The following is a 27,776-nucleotide window of genomic DNA, read 5'->3' on the forward strand; positions in this document are numbered from 1 at the left end:
GTTTGCATAAATCCCTACACTCTACCTGTACCTCTCTCTCTTCCTCTCTTTGGTAAATTATCTTAAATATTATAAAGTAATTAATGTTCTTGTTAAACAGTAAATAAAGGAGAAAAGTGAATATAAAAGTTCTTGGAATGCCTCCTCCACCATACAAAATTTTGCCTGATCCAAAATTCCACTGTTAATATTTTTGTGTATGTATCTTTCCTCAAATATCCCATATGTTTACAAAAATATATACGAATATGTATGCCTACTTATATACTTATATTTGAAGGAAACAGGATTATATTATATAAAAATACTATGCTGCTACTGGTTTTTACTTACTATATTTTGAAACTTTTTCAACATCAGCACGTAAATGTGCAGTTTCCTTTTAAGTAAACTCTTGAAATGTATTCCAATGCATGTATTCACAATTTAACCAGTTCCCTATGATGGTCATCTTAGGCTAATTCTAAGAATTAACAGTATAAACAATGTTGCATATACATATATCTTTGTATGTATCAAGCTAATATATCCAAGGAGCAAATTTGTAGCAGTGGAAGTATATGGTTTGCCTGAGTTTTAATAGCAACTGAAAAGTATGTATTTTCAGGATATATAATATTTATAGCTCATTAAAAGTTTCTAGTCAACACAGGGTTACATGTATCTACACAGCCTCTTTTGTCAAGAGACCTTTGACAAAAGGAAAATAAGACCTTGGAAGAAAAAGGCTTTGTCCTTATTCTTTTTACAGCTTCCTTTAGCCATCTACAATTCACTAATAATTAGCATCCACCACCATCTTCTGGAACTGAAGACTTTTCTAGAGATTAAAAGTATCACTATATTTAATTCAAAATCTAATGTATTGTAAAACAATTATTTTTATAATTCCGTTATCTTAATATGGAACAATAATGCTGATATTGCCACTAAAAATTAGCTGGCATTATCTAATGCATCATGAGCATACACATTTCTCATGACCCATGAATCTACTCCTAGTTATATACACATCAGAAATGAGTACGTGTATCTGTCAAAAGTGTTCTGTGAGACTGTTTGCAGCAGCATTATTCCCAGTAGCCTCAAAGGGAAACAGCGCAAATGCCCTTCAACAGTGGAATGCATAAATTGTGCCATACTCATAAAAAGGAATAATACACAACAGTGTAAATGAAGAAATTATTACCATAGAAACTATGGATGAACCTCATAAACATAATGTGAATTTGAATAGAGCCAGACAGAAAAGAATACATACTATATGATTCCAAAGATTCAACAGGCAAAATGAATCTGCAGTATGTGTTGGCTAATGACTGGAGGGGTAATGAGGTGCTGATCTGTGCGATGTGCTAGCATTCTATTTTTTGACCTGGATGGGTTTTGCATAGGTATGTTCAGCTTGTGATAATTACCAGCAGAGGGGAGAGCATGCACACAATTCTTCAGGATGAGATTGGTGACACGTAAAGGGGGAAATGACTGTAGTTTAAAAAAAGTCAATTCCCTCCTACCCACTTCTCCAGCTCTCCATTTCCTAGGAAGAGAGCCCAGGGAAAAGCAAACCAAGAAACAAATTCCAGCTCAAACTCAAACTCTCAAACAGATCTGGAGACTCAAATATCCATCTCTCTGGGCAAAAGGCATTCCTAGATTTGTCCAAGGTACAAAAACTACCACTCTAACCACGTTTCTTCGCTGCCCGGGGTCAGAGAAGTAAAACCCAACTATTTATTTATTTTTAAGTTACTTCCAACCTCGCTGCCTCGAGCTTCTGAATCACCTGGGCAACCTGGAAGCCGCCCGTCTAAGGGGGTGAGGTCGAATCCCAGCCTTGACGCCTTAGCAACCGAGCGAGCCTTTCTCGCGTCCCAGCAACGCGCCCGGCCCTTCCCTCTGCCCGGCCTATTCTCCCTGGTGCCCCTCCCTTCCTCGAGGCTGCAGCTCACCCCTCATTGGGTCTCTCGTTGGTCAGGAGGGCGCGGGTCTGCACACTCTCACTCGGTGCGGGACAGTAGTTCCTGCGGTTCTTGCTGTGGGACCTGCCCGAAAGCCAGAGCAGTGGGGAGGGACGGCGAGAAACAATGTTTAAGTTTATTTAAGAAAGAAGAAAAAGAGTCAAAAAGTTCAAGATTTTCGTCACTCTTATTTTTAAGGCGCATCCAAAGCTCCGTGGAGAAGGGGCTGGAGGGTGGGAAAATTATTTTTGTGCATATTCCATATAAGAAAGAAGAGACCCATCGAAGATTCAATACGGAGTCACCTGGAAATTGGAGATGTTGGATACGATCGCCCGTGCCCTGCAGGACCTGGGCAGGCAGGTGCTGCCCACTCTGCCCTCGCTGAGTCAGGAGGGTAAGCGTGTTGGGTAGCAGGGGGTGGCCCTGGGGATTGAATCTTCATCTGCTTGCAGGGGAGGCGGGGGGACCCACTTCCCTATTCCCTGGCTCAGGCCTGGCCTGCAGTGGCTAAGTTGCCTTGACAAGCAGCTGGTAATCACATCCTGCCCACGTTGGACGCCCAGAGACCCTTTTCTGGTTTTGATTAAACCAGGTGATGCATAGACAGCGCAAAGTAAGTGCTCAATAAACGGACTAGCACAAAGTAAGTGCTCAATAAAGGTTAGGTAAAAACAACCACTCCCACACCACCAGCTGGGATGGATCACAACCCTTTTGCCTACCTAGAGAAAAGAGATGCAGGGACCCTAAATGGCTCCTTTTGAGAGTTCATGCAAAGACGGTTGCTTTTGTTGCCTTTGACATCATGCGGTTGTATTAAGAAAATGAGATGATCATAAAAAGATACAGGGTAAGTACTTTGGAAGGGGACCTGGCACCTTCTCAGAGAAAACTCATTAGGCTTGGTTAGTAGCAAGACAAGATCTGTTTTTAGCATCGTTTGTAGAAGAGTCACCCCAAAGTGAGGCTGAGATCTGTCTGCAAACCACAGGAGAAGAAAGGTGCTGCAGGAATGCAAACTCTTATTATTATCAAACCATTGTAACTTAGAGATGTTGTTTAGGCTTTAACCAAATGACCGCAGAAAACAAATAGGAATGGCTGCTTCTTTCTCTTCCCCTGCATCATTCCTATCTTTTCCTCTCAAATCATCCTGAAAGATGCATTGAAGATAATGGTTTAATGAATTTAAAAACATTTGCTTTATTTGTGAATTTATGTATAGTCATTCAAGTAATTTTGAAACCCTGCTATATGCTGAGCACTAGTTAACTTACGGTGAACAAAAATCTTCGAATTTACTGTTTAGTGGGGAAGATGCACATTAATCAAATAATCACACAAATCAATGCAAATTTACAATTTAGGTAAATGATACCAGGGAGGAGGTAAACGGTACAGTAAGAACTTTTTTAAAAGATGATTTTTTAGGGCAGTTGTAGATTCACAGTAAATTAAGAAGGAGGGACAATATATTAGTTTATTCTTACACTGCTATGAAGATACTATCCCAGACTGGGTCATTATAAAGGAAAGAGGTTTAATTGACTCACAGTTCTGCATGGCTGGGGGAGCCCTCAGGAAACTTAAAATCATGGCAGAAGGGGAAGCAGGCATGTCTTACATGATGGCAGGAGAGAGAGAGAGAGAGAGAGAGAGAGAGAGAGAGAGAAGCCCAGGGGACCAGGGGAAACTGCCATTTATAAAACTCTCAGATATTGTGAGAAATCCCTCACCATCATGAGAACAGCATGGGGGAAACTGCTCCCAGGATCCAATCCCCTCCCACCAGGCCTCTCCCTCAACACCTAGGGATTACAATTCAAGATGAGATTTGGGTGGGGAAACAAAGCCTAACCATATCAGACAGAGATGTCCCACATACTCTCTAATCCCACACTTGGATAGACTCTGCCATTGTCAACAACCCTCACCAGAGTGGTATATGTGTTACAACTGAACCTACATTGACACATCAAAATCACCCAAGGTTCATAGTTTACATTAGAGTTCTTTCTTGGTGTTGTACATTTTATGAGTTTGGACAAATGTAAAATGACATGTATCTATCATTATAGTCATATAGAGTATTTCACTCCCCTTTGTTCTGCCTATTCACTCCTACCCCTAATCTCAAAATCTGGAAACCACTGACCTTTCCACTGTCTTCATAGTTTTGCCAGTTCCAGAATGTAATATAGTTGGAATCATACAGTTTAAGCCTTTTCAGATTGGCGTCTTTCACTTAGCAATATGCATTTAATATTCCTCCATGTCTTTTTGTGGCTTGATTCCATTATCTAGATGTACCACAGTTTTTTTTTTTTTAATCTATCCACCCACTGAAAAACGTCTTGGTTGCTTCTAAGTTTTGGCAATTATGAATAAAGCTGTTTTAAATATCTGTGTGCAGGTTTTAAAAAATTGGATATAAGTTTTCAATTCACTTGGGTAAATACCCAGGGACATAATCGCTAGATTGTATGGTAAGAGGACGTTTAGTTTTGTGAGAAACTGCCAGACTGTCTTCCAAAGGGGCTGTACCATGTTGCATTCCCAAGCGCAATGAATGAGAATTCTTGTCTCTCCATGTTATTGTCAGCATTTGTTGTTGTCAGTATTTTAGATTTTGGTCATTCTCATAGATGGTGTATTGGTATCTCATTGTTTTATTTTGCGTTTTCCTGATGATATATAATGGGGAACACCTTTTAATATGCTTGTCATTTTTTGATGAGATATATATAAAGGGCTTTGGCTCATTTTTAAATTGAGTTTTTCTTTTCTTAGTGTTTTTAAGAGTTATTTGTATATTTTGCATGACAGTGTCTTTCGCAAATATTTTTTCCCAGTCTGTGGCTTGTCTTCTCATTCTCTTGACATTGTTTTTCACAGAGCAGAAGTTTTAAATTTTAATGAAGTCCATCTTATTATTTCTTGCTTGGATTATGCTTTTGGTGTTTTATCTAAAAAGTCATTGCTATACCCAAGATCATCTAAGTTTTGTCCTATGTTATCTTCTAGGAGTTCTATGGTTTTGCACTTCATATTTAGGTCTATGATCCATTTTAAGTTAATTTTTGTGAAAGGTGTAAGGTCTGTGTCTAGGTTCTTTTTTTTATTTTTTTATTTTTTGCACGTGGATGTCCAGTTGTTCTAGCAATGTTTGTTTAAAAGACTATCTGCTCCATTGTATTGCCTTTGCCTCTTTGTCAAAGATAAGTTGACTGTATTTATATGGGTCTATTCCTGGGCTCTCTTTTGTGTCCTATTAATCTATTTGTCTGTTCTTTTGTCAATACACACTGTCTTGATGACTCAGCTTTATTGTAAATCTTGAAGTTGGGTAGTGACAGTCCTCTGACTTGTCCCATGTGTTATCTAGATGCATATTATTTAGTCCCCATGTATTTTGAGATTTTCCACTTATCTTTCTCTTATTCATTTCTTCTTTAATCCCATTGTAATCTGACAGCAGGCATTGTATGATTTCTATCCTTTTCTATTTGTTAAGGTGTGTTCTATGGCCCAGAACATGGTCTGTCTTGGTGAATGTTCCATGTGAGCTTGAGAAGAATGTGCATTCTACTGCTGTTGGATGAATTAGTCTGTAGATATCAACTATATCCATTTGATTGATGGTGCTGTTGAGTTCAACTATGCCTTTACTAATTTTCTGCCAGCTGGATATGTTCATTTCTGATAGGTGAGTACTGAAGTCTTCAAGTATGATAATGGATTCATTTATCTCTTCTTGCAGTTCTATTAGTTTTTGCCTAATGTAATTTGACATACTATTTTTAGGTGCATACATATTGAAAATTCTTATGTCTTCTTGAAAAATTGACCCCTCTATTATTATGTAATGCTCTTTATTTCTGACAACTCTCCTTGATTTGAAGTCTGTTCTAAAATTAATATAGCTACCCCTGCTTTCTTTTGATTAGTATTATCATGCTGTATTTTCCTCCATCCATCTACTTTTAATCTATATGTTTTTAGATTTAGATTGGGTTTCTTTTAGACAACATATAGTTGGGTTTTGTTTTTTGGTCCACTCCAGCAATCTTTTAATTGGTACTTTTAGCCTATGTTCAAAGTGATTACTGATATAGCTAGATTAATACCTACCATATTTGTTATTGTTTTCTACTTTTTGCCCTTGTTTTTTGTACCCATCTTTATTTTCCACTGAGCATTTTATGATTCCATTTTCTCCTTTTTCAGCATATCAGTTATACTTTTTTTTTTTTTGAGATGGAGTCTTGTTGTGTCACCCAGGATGGAGTGCAGTGGCGCAATCTTGGCTCACTGCAAGCTCTGCCTCCTGGGTTCATGCCATTCTCCTGCCTCAGCCTCCCCAGTAGCTGGGACCACAGGCACCCGCCACCACGCCTGGCTAATTTTTTGTATTTTTAGTAGAGACGGGGTTTCACCGTGTTAGCCAGGATGGTCTTGATCTCCTGACCTCGTGATCCGTCCACCTCGGCCTCCCAAAGTGCTGGGATTACAGGCGTGAGCCACCGTGCCAGGCCCAGTTATACTTTTAAAAAAAATTTTAGTAGTTGCCTTAGATTTCAATATATATTTACAGTCAATTCAAGTCCACTTCCAAATAACACTGTACCACTTCACAGGTAGTGTGATTGTTTTATAATAACAAAATCTTAATTCCGTCCTCCCATCCCTTGTATCATTGCTGTCATTCATTTCACTTATATGTACACATAAACATATATGATATATGCATAAGCATACATAATTGAATACATTATTGCTATTACTAGACAAACTGCTATCTGTTAGGTCAGCTAAGAATAATAAAAATAGGCCAGGTGCAGTGGCTCATGTTTGTAATCCCAGCACTTTAGGAGGCCAAGGTGGGAGAATCGCTGGAGTCCAGGAGTCCAAGATCAGCATGGGCAATATAGTGAGACCTTGTCTCTACAAAAAATTAAAACCAAAAAAATTAGATGGACATGGTGGCACACGACTGTAGTCCCAGCTACTCAGGAGGCTGAAGTGGGAGGACTGCTTGAGAACCTAGCAGGTGGAGGTTGCAGTGAGCCAAGACTGCACCGTTGCACTCCAAGCTGGGCAACAAAATGAGACCCTGTCTCAAAGAAAAAAAAAGTTTTTATTTTACCTTCACTTATTCCTTCTTCGATGATCTTCCTTTTTTTTTTTTTTTTTTAATGTAGATCCAAATTTCTGACCTACATCATTTTCCTTTTTTCTAAGGAACATCTTTTAACATTTCTTGAAAAGCAGGTTTACTGGCAATTAATTCCCTTAATTTTTGTTTGTCTGAAAAATAATTTCTCCTTTGCTTTTGAAAAATAATTTTACAGGATGCAGAATTTTAGGTTGGTGTTTTCTTTTTCTCAACACTTGAAATGTCTTACGGTACTCTCTTTTTGCTTGGTTTCTGAGAAGTAGTTCAATATAATTCTCATCTTTGTTTCTCTATAGATGAGGTGTTCCTTCCCCTCTCTCTGCCCAGCTTCTTTCAGGATTTGTTTTTAGCTCTGATTTTTTGTACTTTGAAAATGATATTCCTAGGTATCTTTTTTTGGGTATTTATCCAGCTTGGTGTTATTTGAGCTTCCTGGATCTGTGGTTTCATGTCTGACATTAGAGGGAAATTCTGAGTAATTGTTTCAACTATTTCCTCTATTATTTCTCCCTCTTCTCCTGGTATTCCCATTATGGGTACACACCTTCTGTAGTTGCCTCACAATCCTTGGATATTCTGGGTTTTTTTTTCCAGTCTTTGTTCGCTTTCCTTTTGAAGTTTCCTTGTCACATCTTCAAGCTCAGAGATTTTTTACTAAGTCATGTCCAGTCCACTAGTAAGCCTATCAAAGGCATTCTTCATTTCTGTTACAGTGTTTTTAGTTGCTAGCATTTATTTTTGGTTCTTTCTTAGGATTTCAATCTCTCTGCTTATGTAGCCCATCTGTTCTTGCATGCTGTCTACTATATCCGTTAGAGCCCTTAGCATATTAGCCATAGTTGTTTTAAATTGCCAGTGTGATAGTTCTAACATCCCTGCCATGTCTGGCTCTGATGGTTGCTCTGTCTTTTCATATTGTGTGTTTTGCCTTTTAGTATGCCTTGTAATTTTTTCTTGATAGCTGGAAGTGATGTACTGGGTAAAAGTAACTGCTATAAATAGGCCTTTAGTAATGTAGGGGTAGAGTATGGGGGGCGGGAAAGCATTCTATAGTCCTATGATCAGGTCTCAGTCTTTTAGTGAGCCTGTGCCTCTGGACTGTGAACTTTACACATGTTTCTCAGATTTTTCCTTTCTCCTTAGGTGGGACAGAATGGCTAAAGTGGACTGGAGTTGGTCATTTCCCTTCTTTCAGGTCAGCTAGGCTCTGATAATATCCCAGCAGGTTAGGCTCTGGTGAACTAGTTTCTTCTGAGGGCAGGTTATTAAGAACAACAGAGTACTCTGGCATATTTAAAAATGGTATTTTTTTCTTCCCCCCACCAGAAGCACAAGGAGATTTTTCTCTTATATTTACCTGGATATTTGACTGTGGGAATCTGGTTGAGCTCTGGGAAGTAAACCTTAAATTATGTGGGGACCATCCCTCCATGACTGGGTTCCCCTGGAGGTTTTAACTCTTGGTGTTGTCCACACTGAGCCTCCAGAAATTTGTCAATTACACTTTGAGTTTTCTTACCCAGCATTGGTTCTTGATGCTGTTTCTGCATGTGAGTCTGTTTCAGGAAGCCATTCCTCTTGGTATTTGCCTTTCTGTCTCTCCAATTTTAGGGGCAGCAGTTTGTCCTGTGTCCTCCCTCATCTTATCGATCCAAGAAGAGTTGTTGATTTTTCAGTCTGGTCAACTTTTTAGTTGTTAGGATGGAGTGGTGACTTCCTTACATACAGCACCAAGAAATGGAAGTCAAATGAGAACATTTAATAGAGAGTAAGGATGGGGGTGTGTGCCAAGAATGGCTAAAGAAGGGATAATTTGAGCTGAGTTATGAAGAATGAGTTGGAATTAAGTAGATGAAATGGATCAGAGAGGTAGAGAGTGGAAGTGAGTTGAAAATGATTTTGGCAAAGGGAACGACAGGGGCAAAAACTTATGGTGAGAGTATGATGTGATGGAGCAACTGAAAGACAGTTGACTGGCTGCTCTGTAGATGTGGGGAGGCAGTGTATTCTAAAGTAGGCTAGAGAGAAAGGAAGGGGTCAAGTAATGCAGGGCCTTGTAAGTCATATTAAAGATGTTGACCTTTATGTTAAGCCTGATGGGAAGCCATTAAGTGTTTTGAGCTGAGGTCAAGGAGAAGTTGAATGATATGATCAGTTTATATTTGGAAAAGATTACTCTGGTTGCCATGTGGGGAATGAATAGGAGGGTCAAGAATACCTATAGCAATAGTCTTGGTGAGAACAAATGGTAGCTTGGTCTAAAACTGGTAATAGTAGAAATGGAGAGGAATGCAATGAATGAGAGGCAACTTGGAGGTAAAATCTACAGATTATGGTGATGGACTGGATGTTAGGGGTGAGGGATAAGAGAAGTCTCAAGGATGACTTCTGAGTTCCTGGCTCATATAACTGAATAGATAGTGGTGCCATTCACTGAGACTGAAATCCTGGATAAAAGACAAGATTTAAGGGAAGAAAGATTGTGGTTTTGGGCAAGTTGAAGGGCCTTTGTGTGATATATAAGCAGGCAGTTGGATAAACGGGTCCAGAATCCCAAAGAGGGGGTGGCAAGGAGTCTGGGTCTGTAAATAAACATTTGGGAATCATCCTGAGTGTGGGTGTGACTGCTGAAGTGGAGAGTATAGAGTGAAAAGAGAAGCAACCTAGGACTATACCTTGAAAAACCCTACCATTTAATGGTTGGGTGGAGGAGGATAAGCCTGCAAGGGAGACTGAAGAAATGGCCAGACAGGAGAAAATCCAAATGAGAGTAGTAGTATAAAAGCCAAAAGGAGAGGTGCTTAAACGGGGAGGGAGTGATCAATAGTGTCAGACACGGCTGATGGCTCAGAATTAAATATGTTTATTGAATGTATTGACAAAGAGACCATTGGTGACTTCAGCAAGGGCTGAAGTCAAAGTCAAACTACTATTTATTAACTTTCACAAATGATCTATTGCAACAAGGATGAGGATAAACTTCAAACTCAGCAAAACACATAAATTAACTTTCATCAGTGTATATATTCATCATTGTATATATTCATCATTGTATATTCCTGCTGCTTCTGTATGTTTTAGCAAAGTTTAATATTATGTAATTATAGTTCTTAGAAGGCCCTGTCATCATTTTACAGATGTGAACTGGGTAAAACTTGAGTCCATGAAGGCAGGAAGGCTGTGGGTCTTCCACGTAGCACACTGCTCTTTCCATTGCATTATGCTCTGGGAATATGTTTCTTTGTTCAAATCATCCTTTACTATTCTGCTATACTATTCCATATATCAGTATTTTAATTTTAGAAGATAAGTTTTATAACATCAGGAAACATATCTGTTTTTTGACATTAATGTCTTTTTCAAGCATATAGTATTGCATAATTTACAGAACAGGCATGTAGGATTTTTTTATAATGATCATATATAAGATACAGTATTCCTGTTACTTGGCACTGTGTTTAAACATATGGTTTTGAGCGCATGGAATGTTAAGAATTTGAAGCCAAATGAAGGTTGAACTGAATATAGAGTATATGTCTAGGGATTAGTTCTTTATAAGAGTGATTCTTGGCATATAAGAGTGACTGAAATAAGTAAGAACCCTGGCTTCCCTTAAAATATGAAGTAGTATATCCTTCAATTTGCTTTTTAGACTTGATATTTTTCATTTTGAGATTTAATGATATCCTCTCTGACTCTTTGGGATGTCAGAAAACATCAAATTTAGAAATTACAGTCTGTAAGCTTTCCAAATCTATTCCGATTGGATTGCAGGGGCCTAAATCCTCCTAAGGCAAATGATATGCATAGTTTCCTTTCTCTTTAATGAGAAATAGCAAATTTTAGTTTAGAATAATTAGTTCTGCTCTTATATAATGTTGTCTATTAGGCTTTATGGAATAAAACAGTACAGTGGGCTTGAATATATCATCCAAATGAAGAAAGACAAAATCCTCAAATTTTCAATTAAACTCAGCTAAGTCTTTTCACTGGGGTTTGGTTGCAAACTATACACTTTGTCCTGGCTCTAATGAAATCATTTCGTCTTCAGTGTAGTTGTTTTCCTTAAATACGAGCTTTTAGAGGTGAAAGACTTTTAGAGTCATAAATTTAACAATTTTGACTTAATAACTTTGAAAGTTCTCCATTTACATCTGGATACTGAGATTTTGCATTCAAGAATTAATGAAATTTTTGGTCATGATGAAAATTTTAATTCAGTATACAGTTAGGACTGGTTCTTAATTCTTAGCAGCCTGTAGCAGAATTCTATGGGCTGTGGGGGTGGGGAGGAGTGGGGAACAACGTAGGGTGGGCAGAGTAGGGGAAATGCCTGATTATAGAAAGTGATTAATGAGGGGCAGAATCTTGGCCCTCGTGCTCATTGTAGCATGCAGCCCTAATTTTATTAATTGGTGAGTTTCCATCACCAAACTTGTTCCCAGATAGTCATAAAAGTCATTGCTACTTCTCATCCACCAAACCTGCCCCTTTCCTGGCCTATTAATAAAAATATTTATAACTCTGATATACCAGAATTAAAAGATTGCACTCTCCGTGCTTTAGTTAGTGGTTTAAGTTGTTAGAAAAAAGATAAACCAATAAACCAATAAAACAAGCAGTTTCCAAAGTGGAAAAAGGATTGGGCTTTTGTCACCAATCCTTTGTCCTGGCTCTAATGAAATCATTTATTATTCTATGCATCTATGTCCCTAAATGGCAAGTTGGTTAATGTCACTGTTCTTGATTTTTTATTTTGAGAATTAAAACGTAACACTCTTGATTTGCAAAGAGTTCTTAACTGGAAAGTATCTTTGATAAACACATGATTAGGTCTGGAAGGGCGATGTTAACACAGATATAATTTTCTAGACTTTGAAATATTAGTCATACTACAGTATAGGTTCATATCATACATTAACACTTTAGTTATTGGCAACTACCTATTTTTCTACCAGAGTTGTTTGGAACACAGCTCAGAACAAGAAAATAAACTTGGAAGGCTTCCCTCCAGTCAGTCAAAATTGATAGTGCCAAGTGTATGCATTAATTCAAAGTAAAGCTCCTTGTCCTACTCAAAAGTGTGTTTTTAAAAAATTATTATTTTAGGCTGGGCATGGTGGCTCATGCCTGTAACCCCAGCACTTTGGGAGGCCGAGGCGGGTGGATCACCTGAGGTCAGGAGTTGGAGGCCAACATGGCAAAACCCAGTCTCTACTAAAAGTACAATTAGCCAGGCATGGTGGCTGGTGCCTGTAATCCCAGCTACTCGGGAGGCTGAGGCAGGAGACTCGTTTGAACCCGGGAGGCAGAGGTTGCAGTGAGCCGAGATCACGCCACTGCACTCCACCCTGGGTGACAGAGTGATACCCTGTCTCAAAAAAAAAAAAAAAGTTATTTTAGACATACTATTAGTATTTGTTATTTCCAGAACACAGTAGATAAGAAGCAATGAATTATGACTGGTCCAGGAGCCCACAGAGTACTAGTAGAGCAAGTGACAGCTGGTAGCTTAGCAGTGAAAAATGAGAATAAAAAGCAGATTTGAGGATTTAGCAAAAATAGAAGTGTAGGAAAAGTTAATGTACACACAACAGCTTTCATGCCTTAGTGGCCTTTTGCCTTATTCCTCTGTTATGGAATGGTGTGAGAATGAACGTTCTTATTCATCAGATGGCACTGAATAGACACCCGATAAACGGTTGCTGAATGGGTCATTAAGAAAAGGCTGGGTTATACTTGATTAACTCTCTTTACAGAATAAAGAAAAGGGTGTGACAGAGTTCCCTTTGCTGTAGAAATATTTTCTTTAAAAATGTATTATTATTATTATTTTAAATCACATCTTCCGAACTTAAGGGAGTAAGCCTTAGTTACCAAGAAAATTAACTTTTGGGAATGGTCTTGTTTTTTGTTAATTCTAAATTAATCAGGAATTAATGTCATTTGCTTCCACATTTCATATTTACATTTTTATTTATTAGCACTAAGATACTATCACATGGGTGCTCATATAAATTAAATAATTTCTGGTTACTTTTGAATTTCAGAAGTCTCTATTATCTGGGGGAATGTATCAGAATTTGTGAGACGGCAGTTAACCCTGCACAAGGTAAGATTTATTAATTTATTAATAAATTAAATTGATTTATTAATTTATTAATAAATTAAATTGATTTATTAATTTTAATGTAGGCATCTAAAGGATCTTTCCTCCATAGTCTTATATAATGTTGCTGGGAGCAGGGCAGTAGACTTTAGAGCCATCCTGTTTAACTTTCAGTCCTATGATTTTATGATGCTCATGCTTCGGACTTGTGGGTAATAGATTTAACAAACATGAATTTTATTTTTAGGTAATGGATTTGTAAGTTCTGCTCTTCTAGTGTTACAGAGTGTAGTGCTGATTAGCCTGGGTGTGTGTAAGGAAACTAGATGAGTTCTGTTTGTCTGTGATCTGATAGTTCCTGGCATAGCTGTAGAAGGATATAACGCTTCTTGTCTTGCCTCCTTGCAGGGAATGGATTTTAATTGAAATAGAAGACTTGCCAAAATGAGAAACTTTGCCTAGGGCTGGACTGTTCCCTCCTGTTAAGTCTTGGGTTTAGATGCCATAGAACTGGATGGAGATTTGGGGATGAGCTTGGGGGAAGCTGGGAAGTTGTAGAACTTTTATACCCCATTCAGAGGTCCTACTATGAGAGCCCTTGAGCAGAATTCATACTTCAAATTTATTTTGTTTTGTTTGAGAATTTGAATTTGTTATCAGCACTTAAACTTGGGAGAAATTATATAATGTTTTGGATTTTTTCCCTCCCTTTCATTGAAAAATCAGCAGATCTAACAGTACTAGTCGTCCATTGCTACATGGTGACACATTTGGAGCTCAAGATGTGCTCTTCCCTTTAGAGGGGGTGTGCAGTCCGTAGCCATCACATTCCCTGGCTGGCTGCTTTCACACTCTTGGTTTCTTTTTTGGCTCCTGTGGGCATATGAGTTTGTAGTCCTTGATGTATGATATCTCCAGGGAGACAGAAACCCAGTATGAGAGCCAAAAACATTTGCTTCTACTCATCAGCCAGGATCACTACATTGCAGCATATGATTTGGATGCTGGTTGTCTGCTGTGGCAGACATAAAATCTAAAAGTAGGAATGAGAAAGCAGAGATTCTCATGCCCTCTTAAATTCCTCTAATGGCAGATGATTAAAATTTAAAATGTCACACAATTTAGGACAGGAGTAATCTGGGTTAAAGATTAAAAGATGCTATGGCATTCATACCAATTTTCTTAGCCTTTTGATGATACAGAGATGAGCGATCTGATGTCTGCAAATCATTATGGACCAATGTATTACATTTTATACTAAGCTTATTTGAAAACTTAGAATTATAAAATGCTATAGCTCTGAAGAGTCCTAGAGATCACTGAATTTTTAAGGCCTAAGCTTACTTCTCTTCATGTTTTTTAGATAATAATATTAAGGATTATTTTTTCTTCACTCCTTCAATGAATTCTGGTTTTTTTTTTTTTCCTTTCAGGGGGTTCAGATTCCAGGATTTGGAACTTTCACTTTCATAAGACAAAAGTTTGAGGTGGGAAACAACAAATTTATCTTAATCCAGAGGCCCGTGTTTATCATGGCAGAGAAGCTAATGCAGATCCATGGACTCAAACAAAACAAAGTATATACTCCTGGTAAATAATTCTGATATGTAGGATTTTCCCAGAAGGTTACTGTCCTGGGGATAAAAAATGAAAGGGCAAAGTGTAGCCAGTGCTGCTGTCTTACCTTCTGATTTGAGGAACTCACTTTTCACAAGGTGCTTTTGGCAGAGGGAGGGGCCAAAGTGGAAAAATAATAGAGTCTTCCTGAAGGCCATTTTAAACCCCAGTAACCTAAGAGGAAGGAGTGAAAAAACCTGATGTAACGTAAAGGAAAATTTATGTAAAAGCCACACCACAGAGCTGTAAGCCCTTTATTTCAGATCCTAAGAAATTAAAAGTGGTTATAAAGAAGAGAAAGTTAATTAGGATCTCTGGTTGGGAGAACTACAGTCAGTATTAGCTGTCAAAAAGATAACTGTCTTTCTATCATATGTATAATCCAAATCATTAAAATTTAAAAGTTAGAAGTTGAATAATTCTATAAAGACTTAATGCATACCTTATATACCTTTCTCATACCCTAAAGCCAACCTCCCTCCCTCCTTCCCTCCTTCCTTCCTTCCCTCCTTCTCTCCTTCCCTCCTTCCTTCCTTCCTTCCCTCCCTCCCTCCCTCCCTCCCTCCTTCCTTCCTTCCTTCCTTCTTCAAATATTGATTGAGAGCCAACTATGTGTCAGACCTTGTTCCAGGTGCTTGAGATATAGTGGTAAACAAAATAGGCATAATCCCTGCCACAGACCGCTTCCATCCAGCTTTAGTGTGTGGGCTTCGTAACACCTCCCTTGGTTACTTAGCAGCCTTTGGGTGCATACTTCCTGATTCCTGGCTGTGTTCCTTTCGACCTTCCTGATTGTCCCCGCCCCCGGCATCAGACTCACACCTGGATAAATGGAGACACTCTATCTCCGATGGTAACAGGTGAAAAGGCTGAAACTGTCCTCTAAGATAATGTTCCTGAAAGTTAATTTTCAGAGTCACTTGAGTAACTTTCTACTTTCAAAAGAATGATATATTAGAAAAACAAATGTCAACAAACCATACTTAGAATTTCTTAGGTATATATTCAGTATGGTGGGCTTGAAGAACTTTTCAGCTATTTTTACCTAGAGTTTTTTTTTCTTTTGTTTCTCCCTTTCATGGGAACAAAAAGAAATACCTAGAGTTTTATGTCAGAAGAAATATATCCTGTTTCATCAAAAACCTATCAAAGAAAATGAAAATAAAGCTAATATTTTTGCAAAAACATCTGTGCATTAAAATTAAAGCTCATTTTCTATCTTGGATCTTGTACTGTAGTCCAAAAAAGTAGTTTAGGTCTAAAATTATATTTTTTACTGGGTGAGGCAATTACAGAATTAGACATATATGACTGAATTAGTTCAAAAGAATAATTCTAGGCCGGGCATGGTGGCACATGCAATGGTGGCACATGCCTGCAATCCCAGAATTTTGGAGGCTAAGGAGGGAGGATCACTTGAGGCCAGAAGTTCAAGACCAGCCTTGGCAACATAGCAAGCTCCTGCCTCTACAAAAAATTATTTAAAAAGACTGAGATGGACATGATGGTTCACACCAGCAGTCCCAACTACTTGGGAGGCTGAGGCAAGAGGATCACTTCAGCCCAGGAGTTGAAGGCTGCAAAATAATAATAAGAAGAAGAAGATAAATAAGGAAATAAATAAAAATTTAAAACCCCCAAAGAAAAATTTCTGTCTACAGTTTAGCTTTGGGGTTATGATTCTTCATCATTAATTAACTAGGTAACTGTATTAGTCTGTTCTCACACTGTTATAAATAACTACCTAAGACTGGGTAATTTATGAAGAAAAGAGGCTTAATTGACTCATAGTTCTGCAGGCTTAACAGGAAGCATGGCTAAGGGGCCTCAGGAAACTTACAATCATGGCAGAAGGCAAAGGGGAAGCAAGCACATCTTACCATGGCGGAGCAGGAGAGAGCGAGCGCGAAATGGGGAGGCACCACACACTTTTAAGCCATCAGATCTCACGAGAACTCACTCACCATTATGAGAACAGCAAGGGGGAAATTCACTCCCATGACCCAATCACCTCCTACCAGGCCCCTCCTCCAATTAGACATGAGATTTGGGCAGGGACACAAATCCAGACCATATCAGTAACTAATCAAACATTTTATAGTGTTTTTTAAATATTAGTAAGACATAGTTCTTTTAAATCTAGCATAGATAATTAATATATAAGAAATGGGTTGGGTGCGATGGCTCACGCCTGTAATCCCAGCACTTTCGGAGGCTGAGGCAGGCGGATCACGAGGTCAAGAGATCGAGACCATCCTGGCCAACATGGTGAAACCCCATCTCTACTAAAAATACAAAAAACTAGCTGGGCGTGGTGGTGTGTGCCTGTAGTCCCAGCTACTCAGGAGGCTGAGGCAGGTGAATTGCTTGAACCCCGGAGGCAGAGGTTGCAATGGGCTGAGATTGCACCACTGCACTCCAGCCTGGCAACAGAGTGAGACTCCATCTCAAGAAAAAAAGAAAAAAAAATGATGAAACATGATTAAGTGCTATGAAAGCCAAATTGATCAGAACTGGATCAAATGCTATTATGCCCAGAGGAGAGCATGCCTAACTCTGCTTTAGGAAGATGACATGTGAAGAGGTCTTAAAGGATGATGGGACTCTGTGAGCAGAGAATCTGTTGGAAGGTATTTCAGGAACAATATAAACAAGTCAAGAATATGGAATGAAGCCTGTTAAGGAAGTAATGCGTACTTCCGTATGGCTGAGGCATATGATTGTGGAGGCAGGCAGAGGAAGATAAGATGAATATGGTAGGTAGGGGCCAATTGTGAGGGGCCTTATATGGTGTGATCGGACTTTAGAATTCATCCTGTAGGCACTGAGGAGCCATTGAAAGTTTTTGAGCAGGGAATTATCTGTACAGATAGGATTAGTTTAGAAAGATACTCTTTCAGTTACAGTAGTTTGGTAAAATGCAGTAAAAGCCTGAACGAAGACAGTGATCAGGAGGGGAAATGAGGGTATCTACTCATGAGACATTTCAGATGTAGAATTGGTAGGGCTTAAGTTGAGAGTGGTGGGTAGGAAGAGGAAGGAAGGCATTTAGTATGACTCAGATTTCTTGGTTGGAGAACAGATGGATGCTCATGCTATCAATTACCTTTATAGAGAATGAAGGGGAAAGGTGGATTTCGGTAGTGCATAAAATAGTGAATTTGCTTTTGCACATGCTGAATTTGAGATACATGTGGGGATATTTAGGTAGAGGTGATTCCAGAGCTTAGGAGAAGAGTGGAGACTAGAGATCAAGATTTGGATGTTTACCTAGGAGAGAATATACACTCAGCAGAAGAGATAAACAAGGACAAAATCCTACAAAACAAATAAACAAACCTTGGCAAAGGGGGCCAAGGAGTCAAAGTATCCATTGACTTGACAATCTATGAGATGATGGTGTCCCAACTCAGATGAGTGGTCTGAAAGACAGTTTGCAGAGAGGCAGTGGGCAAATGGGAGGGGAAAATCCAGAGGCAGGCAAGACAGCCTTCTTTTTAAGAAATGTGTATTTTTTTAAAAATGGAGGGAGGTGGTTAGAATTACTGTTAAATTGTGCAGGAGATGGCAGGCTGATGCAGTGAAGCTCAGGTCTTGTTAATTTTCATCATTTAGCAGTGGTGGACATTTGAAAGGATATAACTCATGCTTACTGAGTGAATGTTTAGAATATTCTCATCTTCTCTATGTCCTGTTTATCAGTGGACCTTGTTGTTGTCTCTCTTTGGCTTTGTCTTCTTGATTCTCTTTGCTATTTACCCTTTATCTGACTCGTGAACCTTATATTGCTCCTATATCTGTTCTAGTTGGATAGACCCTGTGCTTTCTTCAAGCTAGATATAATCGTATTCCTTTGTAATGTCATATATGGGCTCATTAGAGAGGAAAAGCTTTCTGTGAGTCATTTAGTCTGATACCCTTGTATAAGACCCTATTTCATTTAAATGATAACTTCTAGTGAACATGGGTATCTTTTCAAAATATTTAACACTTGTAGGTATTTGTAATCATGTAAAAATGGCATGATAACTGGAGGAGATAGGCAAATATATCAGTTCATTCTTGCGTTGCTATAAAGAAATACCTGAGACTGGGTAATTTATAAAGAAAAGAAGTTTAATTGACCCATGGTTCCACAGGCTGTACAGAAGTATGGCTGGGGTGGCCTCAGGAAACTTACAATCATGGCAGAAGGCAAAGGGGAAGCAGTCATGTCTTACAAGGCTGGAGCAGGAGTGAGAGGGAGGATGGAGGGAGGTGCTACACACTTTTAAACAACCAGATTTCATGATAGCTCACTCATTATCATGAGGACAGCACCCAGGGGGATGGTGTTAAACCATACATGAAGGATCCACCCCCATGATCCAATCATCTCCCAATAGGCCCCACCTCCAACACTGGGGAATGCAATTCAACATGAGATTTGGGTGGGGACGCAGATCCAAACCGTATCAGCAAATATTGCTGCAGTATGTCCTAAAAGATAAGGGGGATGAAAACTTTAGGAAACCCTCTGAGGAAGAAAATCAGTTGGTTACTATATGTTTCCTAGAGAAAATCAAGTTTGTCTACAGTGTTATTTAGAAAGCTAATTGTTCTTATTTTGAGCACTGACCCTTATACTTTTAAAGAAAATTGTACTGATTAATATGTTAGTAACTACTTGTCTGCAGTAATAATATTACATTGGGTACAACTAAAGGCTTCATCCAGAAGATTCTATTTTAGGGTATTGAGAATCAGATAATTATTTGTGAGTGTGTATGATATATCCTTATGGTAATCACCACTTTCTTTCTCCCACCCCAACTGTCTTTTCTCCTCTAGGTGATATCCCAATTGTTCCACTTAATTTTGTCATGGTATCCCTGGAGGGTCCATTTAACAGAGATGTAGTGGAAGGATGTGTGAAGGAGACGTTGCTTTTTTTATCGCGTTCCATTTCCATGAAACAAAATGTGGAGTTTACATTCAAAGGAATTGGGGTCCTCATGATCAGAGACAGCAAAGTGAAGATGAGGTTTTATAAAGACTTCCTTTGTACCATGGATGGAAGTGGGGCTTTGGCAAAGGCCCTAGCAAATGTAAATTAATATTTTCCTTCTCCTAAGTCTTCTCCTAATTGTGGTTCTGACTCATCTATAGGTGTGTTGTAATTAAGGAAAACGAAGGTTGACATATTTTGAGTGACAGTTACCTGAAGTACATGGAAGTGCTTGTTTATACTTGATTAACTCTTTGACAAAAAAGATTAGGAAGGCAAAGGAACATTAAGACTCAAAGTCAACTGAGGGATATAAATAGTAATGGAAACTCTTAGAATTCTGAACATTTTATAGTACCTTATAGGTTTTTTGTTTACTTTTTGAGACAGAGTCTCACTCCGTCACCCAGGCTGGAGTGCAGTGGCACGATGTTGGCTCACTGCAACCTCCACGTGCTGGGTTTGAGTGATTCTCCTGCCTCAGCCTCTCAAGTACCTGGAATTACAGGTGCGCATCACCATGCACAGCTAATTTTTGTATTTTTAGTAGAGACAAAGTTTCACCATGTTGGCCAGGCTGGTCTCGAACTCCTGGTCTCAAGTGATCTGCCTGCCCTGACCTCCCAAAGTGCTGAGATCACAGGCATGAGCCTCCGTGCCCGGCGTATAGTTTAAAAACTTCTTCCACATGTATTATTTCATTTGAGCCTCAAATTATTATACAAGCAGCATTATTATCATCCTAATTTTACAACTGAGAAAAGTAGGGGCTCAGAGAGGCTATGTGGGAATCCCAAGGTGAACTAGAACTGGAATTCAAGCCCAGACTTCCTAACCACTCAGTTTTTGCTGGTTCTACTATTTTATTTTTTAATGTTGGTTCTACTATTTTATTTTAATGAAAGTTTTATAACAAAATCTAATATGAGTCATGGAGTTTTTGAATCTTTAGCTTTTAATTTGCCATGTTGTAGAAGAAATTTCCTAATTGGCATCATTATTGTCAACCATTAAGTAGCTGGTGTGACCTTCATGCTAAGTTGGATACAGCAGAGTTTAAACAAATGAAATAGTCAATCTGCTGGACTTATTGAATACTTAGTGTGCCTCAGGTACTCCTCTGGAAACTAACAAAGTAGACATGAATGAATTGAATTATTATGGAATGTTATATAATCCTATATCCCATAAAGCCAAACTGATTTTTTTAATGAAAAGGCTATTAATATCATCTCAGTCTACCCATTTCTCCTTTTATGAAGCTTCAGGATGGGGATTTAGGAAATGAATTTGTGCATAATGAAACTCCTGGTGTTTTCTACACAATCTGGTTTCATACAGGAATGCTAAGAGGATTGCCAACCCTGTGTGTGGAAAGTGGGAAACACATGCAGGAAAAACCCTTGCTATTCCATGAAAATACAAGGCAAGATTTGCAAGTCCATAAGCAAGGCCAAAGTGGCTAGCTCATCTCTAACCCTCAGGGATTCTGCTGAACTTTGTAGCTTCAATATGTGTTTAAAAGAGAAGACAGCATTTTCCTTGACCTGCTGAACTGTAAAGCACATCTTTTACAGAACGTTTTCCAAAAGAACTAGTCCTGAAAAATACTCTATGAAAAAAGCATTTGGAGGTCAAAGCTGACTGAAAACTGCTGATTGAATCAATCACCCTCACGGACAGAGGGACAGAGCACATCAGCATGTTAAAGGAGCTGAGAAGTCTGGCTGGAAAGCAGTCAGTTTAACTGCCTGAATGTGTTTAATCATGGAATTCTAGCTTAATCCAATATCTCATTAGCTCTGTAAGACACATTTTGGAAAACTGCTGTGAAGTGGTGTGAGAATTTATTCCCAAATGACCCGTAACTTAAAACTGTCTTGTAGAGTAGTCCCCTTGGAAAGCTGTGTGCTTATTTCAGTAATGCTGCTTTTGTTAGAAATATTTTCTATACTTCTTTTTGGGAATTCACTTCAAAGCCTTTTGTAAGTGATAGCATTCATGCAAAAATAATAATTTTATATATTATTCTACAGTAAAAATGTGACAATGTGACTATTATGTTTATAGTTACATGAGAATTAAAATAGTTATTTGTTCAGTATTTACTATGTGCTAGCTACTTACATAGGGGACCTCATGGAAGTGCTATTAGATCCTTTTATTATCCCCAGAAACCTAGTGCCTAAGGCCACATACCTGTTAGCAGTGTGGGGATTTGAATATGAGCCCACCTGACTCGAAAGCTTTTCTCTTAATTGCCTAATTTTAGGTATTTGGGTCAAGAGTGGAATCAGACAGCTTGCTCACTTTCCATATATTTTTACAAAGTCTGCTATCTTCTTAAAGACATCTAAAAGAATCTGTCAACTCTGAAGGCAATTCCCTAAAAGGAAATGGTTTGAGAAAAGGCAACACCAAAAGAATTGCTGTGCAGCTACCCAGGGTGATTGCTCTGATGAATGAGATCATTCCTCATTGGATTTTTAAGCTCTGGACTTACAAGCGCTAAACATAAACAACAACAAGAATAGTATCGTGGTAGCCTTGCCTATGAGACAGCCTGCAGTTTTTTAATTTGTCTGAGTCCTGGACCTCAGCCTAGATGTAACCTTGCTCTGTTGCTGTCCTCTAGAGGCCTGGCACTGTGGACTCGGTGTTGTCTAGCAGAGAGGCCTTGAGGAAGTGGCCCAGCAGTGTGCTTGCGTTTCCAAGGTGAGTGCTTTGCTTCACGGATTCCTCTAGGCACTAGCACTCCTTGCTGATCTGCTGATCTCATTGGGCAGTGTTTCTCAATGTTTTATAGCTCATGTTCCTTTTAATGTATTCTCTCTGTTTGTCTCTCCCTCTCTAAATGCACCAACAAAGAAGAGTTTATTGCATATACTTTCTGTAGTTAAGTTAAATAACAATGGACATTTATTCTTTTTTATCCCCCTTCACCGAGATGGAGGCTTGCTCTGTCACCCAAGTTGGAGTGCAGTGGCACGATCTCTGCTCACTGCAACCTCGGACTCCTGGGTTCAAGCAATTTTCTCCTGCCTCAGCCTTTCGAGTAGCTGAGATTACAGGCCCACGCCACCACGCCTGGCTAATTTTTGTACTTTTAGTAGAGATGAGGGTTCACCATATAGGCCAGGCTGGTCTCGAACTTCTGGTCTCAAGTGATCCATCCACCTCGGCCTCCCAAAGTGCTGAGATTACAGGCGTGAGCCACCACGCCCGGCCCATTTACTCTTTTTTAAAACTACCCTTGGCTCCTGGAAATTCTGATACTACCTTCCATTAACCTTAGTCCCTGCAGTATTAGTAAACTCTTCTCACCTGCTGAGCTTTCCACTACTTTGTACCACTTTTTCTGCCCTAGCTGCTGCTTCTTCCTTCAGTTCAGCCCATTTCCTGTCTGAGCTCGGATTTTTACCACTAAACGGGTTAAACAGATAAGTTAGAATAAGGAAACAGCTTTACTCCATGAGCACAGTGGTTGTTACTGGTGGTTGCATATTACTGTATTTAATCTTCACGACAACTATGTGACTTATGTGTTATAATTCTCCATTTTATCATGATACAAAATTAATTTTAATTTTTTTCTTTTACATGAATGAAGCAACATGGTGCACTATTGAGAACACTGGGGTAGGAGTCAGGAGACTTTAGTTTTATTTCCAGTTTGGCCGTCGCTTATTCATTGTGTGCCCTTAATTATGTTAATAATCTTAATTGCTGTGCCATTAACTACTATGCATTTCAGGTGGAGGAAGTTTGGGGCATAACAACTAGCTTCCTAAAGCATTATTACTTTAGGAAGTATGAGTAAAGTATAAAAGTATGAGAATTTCTGAGATGTTTTGAGTGTGACATTCTCTTGTTTGTTGCTTTGGAACAACCCCCTCCTTGAAGAGCTGTATGACACATACCTCAGAAGATTCAGTGTGAAGTCCAGAGTAAGCCTTAGAGGTTGTTTTCCAACCGTCTCATCTTGCACATGAAATGGCCATGCAACTAATAAGCAGCCAAGCTTATAGAAATAAAACCATGGCTCCTGGTCCAGTGTTCTTTCCATTGCACCATATTGCCTTACTCACTAAAAATACATCAGTGGATTGAAAAGAATTTTATTTTGATTGTTTCGGAAGGCAAACGTGGCTGTTCCCTTTGACATATTTTGGCTTAGGCACTCCAGGAGGGAAATAATTATAGTGGGTCAAAGAACAGAGATGGAGGTGCCATCAAGTCAAGGGCCTAGAAATGGACATGGGGACTTAAATACTTAAAACAATTGTTGTTTTATTTATGTGACATTTGGCCCCTGAATTGACTGAAGGTACCCCCACCCCCACTCCCTACTCCAACCTAGTACTCCATACCTGAGGCCAAAGAAATCCTACAACTACACACACCAACTGAACATCCCCCTTCCTCCCCGCTGCAAATTGTAGCTTTGCAAGTCCTTCACTTTTGCCTGGGGAGAGAATGATGAAGTGAAGTGGCAAAGGAGGGAGGAGACAAATGGTTATTTTGGGGCATACTCTACCAGGCTATGAATCTTTGCCTTCAAGCTATCCAACAACCTTTTTTCCACTGTATCACCCCATAGCATCTAGTTAAAGAACTAGGATATAAAAATTCAAATTGAAACAAAAACCAATAACCTAAATAAAGGACTTCAAGGCAATTTCTCTATATGCAAGCTGCTTTGAGACTATGGTATAGAGGGGAAGGCCTTGGTCAGCTTCCAGAAAGCCTTGGAGAAAATTAATCTATGATATGTACTCAGCAAATCAGAGCACTCACCCCTTGAAGAAAGTGGGCTTATTTCAGAATCAGCCAGCTGGCTGAGTTGCTTCCAAAACTTGAGAGTTCACAGTTACCTGTTCAGGTTCAGTGCAGCGGAAAAACATATTGGCTCATTTCTAGGATTGAGCTCAAGGAGATGGAAAACAAACTGCCTATGGAGACCCTTGTAGAAGAATGTGGAGAGAACAGAGAAAAGTGCAAGTTAAAAGACCAGTCAGACAAAGAAGAAGGCACCAGAGGTAGGCCAATGATTTCTGGGTACAATCTGTCACTCTTTACTGCTATGAGCCCAGCCATATTGCTTAGCCCAAGGTAAATAAAGTTAAATTTACAAATAATCACTATATTATTATTATTACTTTTTTTTTTTGAGATGGAGTCTCGCTGTTGCCCAGGCTGTAGTGCAGTGGCATAATCTCAGCTCACTGCAACTTCCACCTCCCAGGTTCAAGCAACTCTCCTGCCTCAGCCTCCCGAGTAGCTGAGATTACTGTCATGTGCCACCATGCCTGGCTAATTTCTTTATTTTTTGTATAGATGGGGTTTCACCACATTGGCCAGGCTGGTCTCGAACTCCTGACCTGAAGTGATCCGCCCACCTAGGCCATCCAAAGTGCTGGGATTACAGGCGTGAACCACCACACCCAGCCACAAATAATCACTATATTATTTCTAACAAATACATTTTATTCCTAGAATCCTGCATCTGACCTTAATTATGAGCTTACTTACTTTATGAGCCTTAGATCCTATGACTCTCAGGCTCTTAGATCATCATCTCTTTGCTGGCTCCCCATTGCTCAAAAGGGCCAAAACTCAGATGACTACAGGCAGGTAACGCAAATGCAGGAAGTGGTCTGGATGTAAGTGGGTTGGAGACGTTAGCTTAGTTAACATTTCTTATGAAAAACAAAGAGTGGCAGTTTTATCACATTGATGTCTATAGAAGAAAGTTGGATTCTCATACCTATGTCTGCATCTAATCTGTTGTGATAGGTTGTTTTGGTGGAAGCAAATGAAGAAAATCCTAGGACCCCAAAGATTTTTTGTTTTTTTTAACCAAAGACTTTTTATTTTCTTTTTGAGATGGAATCTCGCTCTGTCACTCAGGCTGGAGTTCAGTGGCACAATCTAGGCTCACTGCAACCTCCACCTCCTGGGTTCAAGTGATTCTCCTGCGTCCAAGCGATTCTCCTGCGTCCAAGCGATTCTCCTGCGTCCAAGCGATTATCCTGCGTCAGCCTCCCCGGAAGTAGCTGGGACTACAGGAGCGTGCCACCATGCCCAGCTAATTTTTGTATTTTTAGTAGAGATGGGGTTTCACCATATTGGCCAGGCTGGTCTCAAACTCCTGACTTCAGGTGATCCACCCGCCTTGGCCTCCCAGAGTGCTACAATTACAGGTGGGAGCCACCACACGCAGCCATAGACATTTTGAAAGGGTCCTAGGGACCCCAAAAAGTATGGCTTGCCAGGCCACACTTTGAGGACTGTTCCTCTAGCAGATTGTTGCTTTGCGGAAATGTGGCCAAGTGGTATCAAATCTTCTAATTTTTCCAATTTTACTGTATGTGTTACTAAAGTGAGCACAATCTTCTGATTTTTCAAAAGAAGCAGAGATCCTGACTTTAATGTAAAATCTATTGGTTGTTAAATGTTGACGACTTTTGTTGATATTGAAACAAAAAATGCTAATTAGGCCAAACAAAACATACCAATGGGTGAACATTGGCTTGTGCATGTCTGTTTTCTATGTGTTGCCTACAGGATTGCATATCAACTTCTAGCCTAATATTCATATGCTTTTATTTCTCTAGTCTCATCTCCCACTGTGCCCTACACAGACCCCTTTTTTGGGCAAAATTATCTATTCATGTTCTTCTTTTTTTTTCTTTGAGGTGGGGTCTTGCTCTGTCACCCAGGGTGGAGTGCACTGTCTTGGCTCACTGCAGCCTCAACCTCCTGGGCTCAGGTGATCCTCCCACCTCAGCCTCCTGAGTAGCTAGGACCACAGGTGTGCGCCACCATGCCTGGCTAATTTTTGTACTTTTTGTAGAAACAGGGTTTTGCCATGTTGCCTAGGCTGGTTTTGAACTCCTGAGCTCAAACGATCTGCCCACCTTCGCCTCCCAAAGTGTTGGGATTACAGGCGTGAACCACTATGCTCGGCCTATTCATGCTCTTCTAACATGCCTGCCCTTCCCCAACTTCATCCTTTTGTTCATTTTTTTTTCCTGCAGCCTGAATTGTCCTTCATTTTCTTTCAATCTATCTCCATCCTACTCACCTTTTAGTACCCTTTTCACATCTCACTTTCTCCATGAAAACTTATCACTGAATTCTGAAGTGGCTTCTCTCCTCTGAACATATCAGATCCTTAAAGACTACAACATTTGGCTGGGCATGGTGGCTCACGCCTGTAATCCCAGCACTTTGGGAGGCCGAGGTGGGTGGATCACCTGAGGTCAGGAGTTCGAAGCCAGCCTGGCCGACATGGCGAAACCCCATCTCTACTACTACAAAAAAAAAAAAAAAAGTTAGCTGGGAGCAGTGGCGTGCACCTGTCATTCCAGCTACTTGGGAGGCTGAGGTGGGAGAATTGCTTGAACCTGGGAGGCAGAAGTTGCAATGAGCTGAGATTGGGTTACTGCACTCCAGCCTGGGCAACAGAGTAAGACTCCATCTCAAAAAAGAAAAAAAAAGACTGCAACATTTATTTGTGACTTATACATTTTGCATCACTGTCCTAAGTTGTTATTTATTAAATGTATATTATAAAGCACTTAGCACTGTTAGCACATAAGATGACCTCCAAATGGGAGTTCTCACTTTTTTGTTTGTATCTTATTTTTCTCTTCAACTATATCTATTGAAAGATTTTTACAGGCAAAATGTCTAAATCTACAGATATCAAAGTTGTAAAACTACCACTGTTCATTTTTCATAAGAAATGTTAACTAAACTAACATGTCTCCTGGTTGTGTTATATCCAGCCCACTTCCTGCATTTATGTTACTTGCCTCTTTTTGTCCTCTAAATGCTTAGCACAGTGCTTTCTTTGCAAATATACAGCAAAAACATTTTTTTATACCACAATAGAACAAGGGGTGATTATTTAAAGAT

General features: G+C 39.4%; 1 protein-coding gene across 6 annotated transcripts in view; it reads left to right on the plus strand.

The window, feature by feature from the left end:
• The first annotated feature begins 972 nt into the window (after positions 1–972).
• CCDC81 (coiled-coil domain containing 81) overlaps positions 973–27,776 on the plus strand; it is a 50,936-nt gene continuing 24,132 nt past the window's right edge. The window contains exons 1-6 of one of the 6 annotated variants that reach the window (XM_054526164.2): positions 973–2,358; positions 13,191–13,252; positions 14,683–14,839; positions 19,697–19,953; positions 22,489–22,568; positions 24,774–24,892. In XM_054526164.2, the coding sequence (XP_054382139.1) occupies positions 2,280–2,358; positions 13,191–13,252; positions 14,683–14,839; positions 19,697–19,953; positions 22,489–22,568; positions 24,774–24,892 (754 nt within the window). In that variant the 5' untranslated portion in view covers positions 973–2,279. Of the gene's footprint in view, positions 2,359–5,133; positions 5,671–13,190; positions 13,253–14,682; positions 14,840–19,696; positions 19,954–22,488; positions 22,569–24,773; positions 24,893–27,776 lie in introns of those variants that run through there. The other 5 variants (XM_002822324.5, XM_054526166.2, XM_063728232.1 and 2 more) reach the window with 5 other exon arrangements.

The sequence above is a fragment of the Pongo abelii genome, chromosome 9 (assembly GCF_028885655.2).
Source record: "Pongo abelii isolate AG06213 chromosome 9, NHGRI_mPonAbe1-v2.0_pri, whole genome shotgun sequence".
NCBI lineage: Eukaryota > Metazoa > Chordata > Mammalia > Primates > Hominidae > Pongo > Pongo abelii.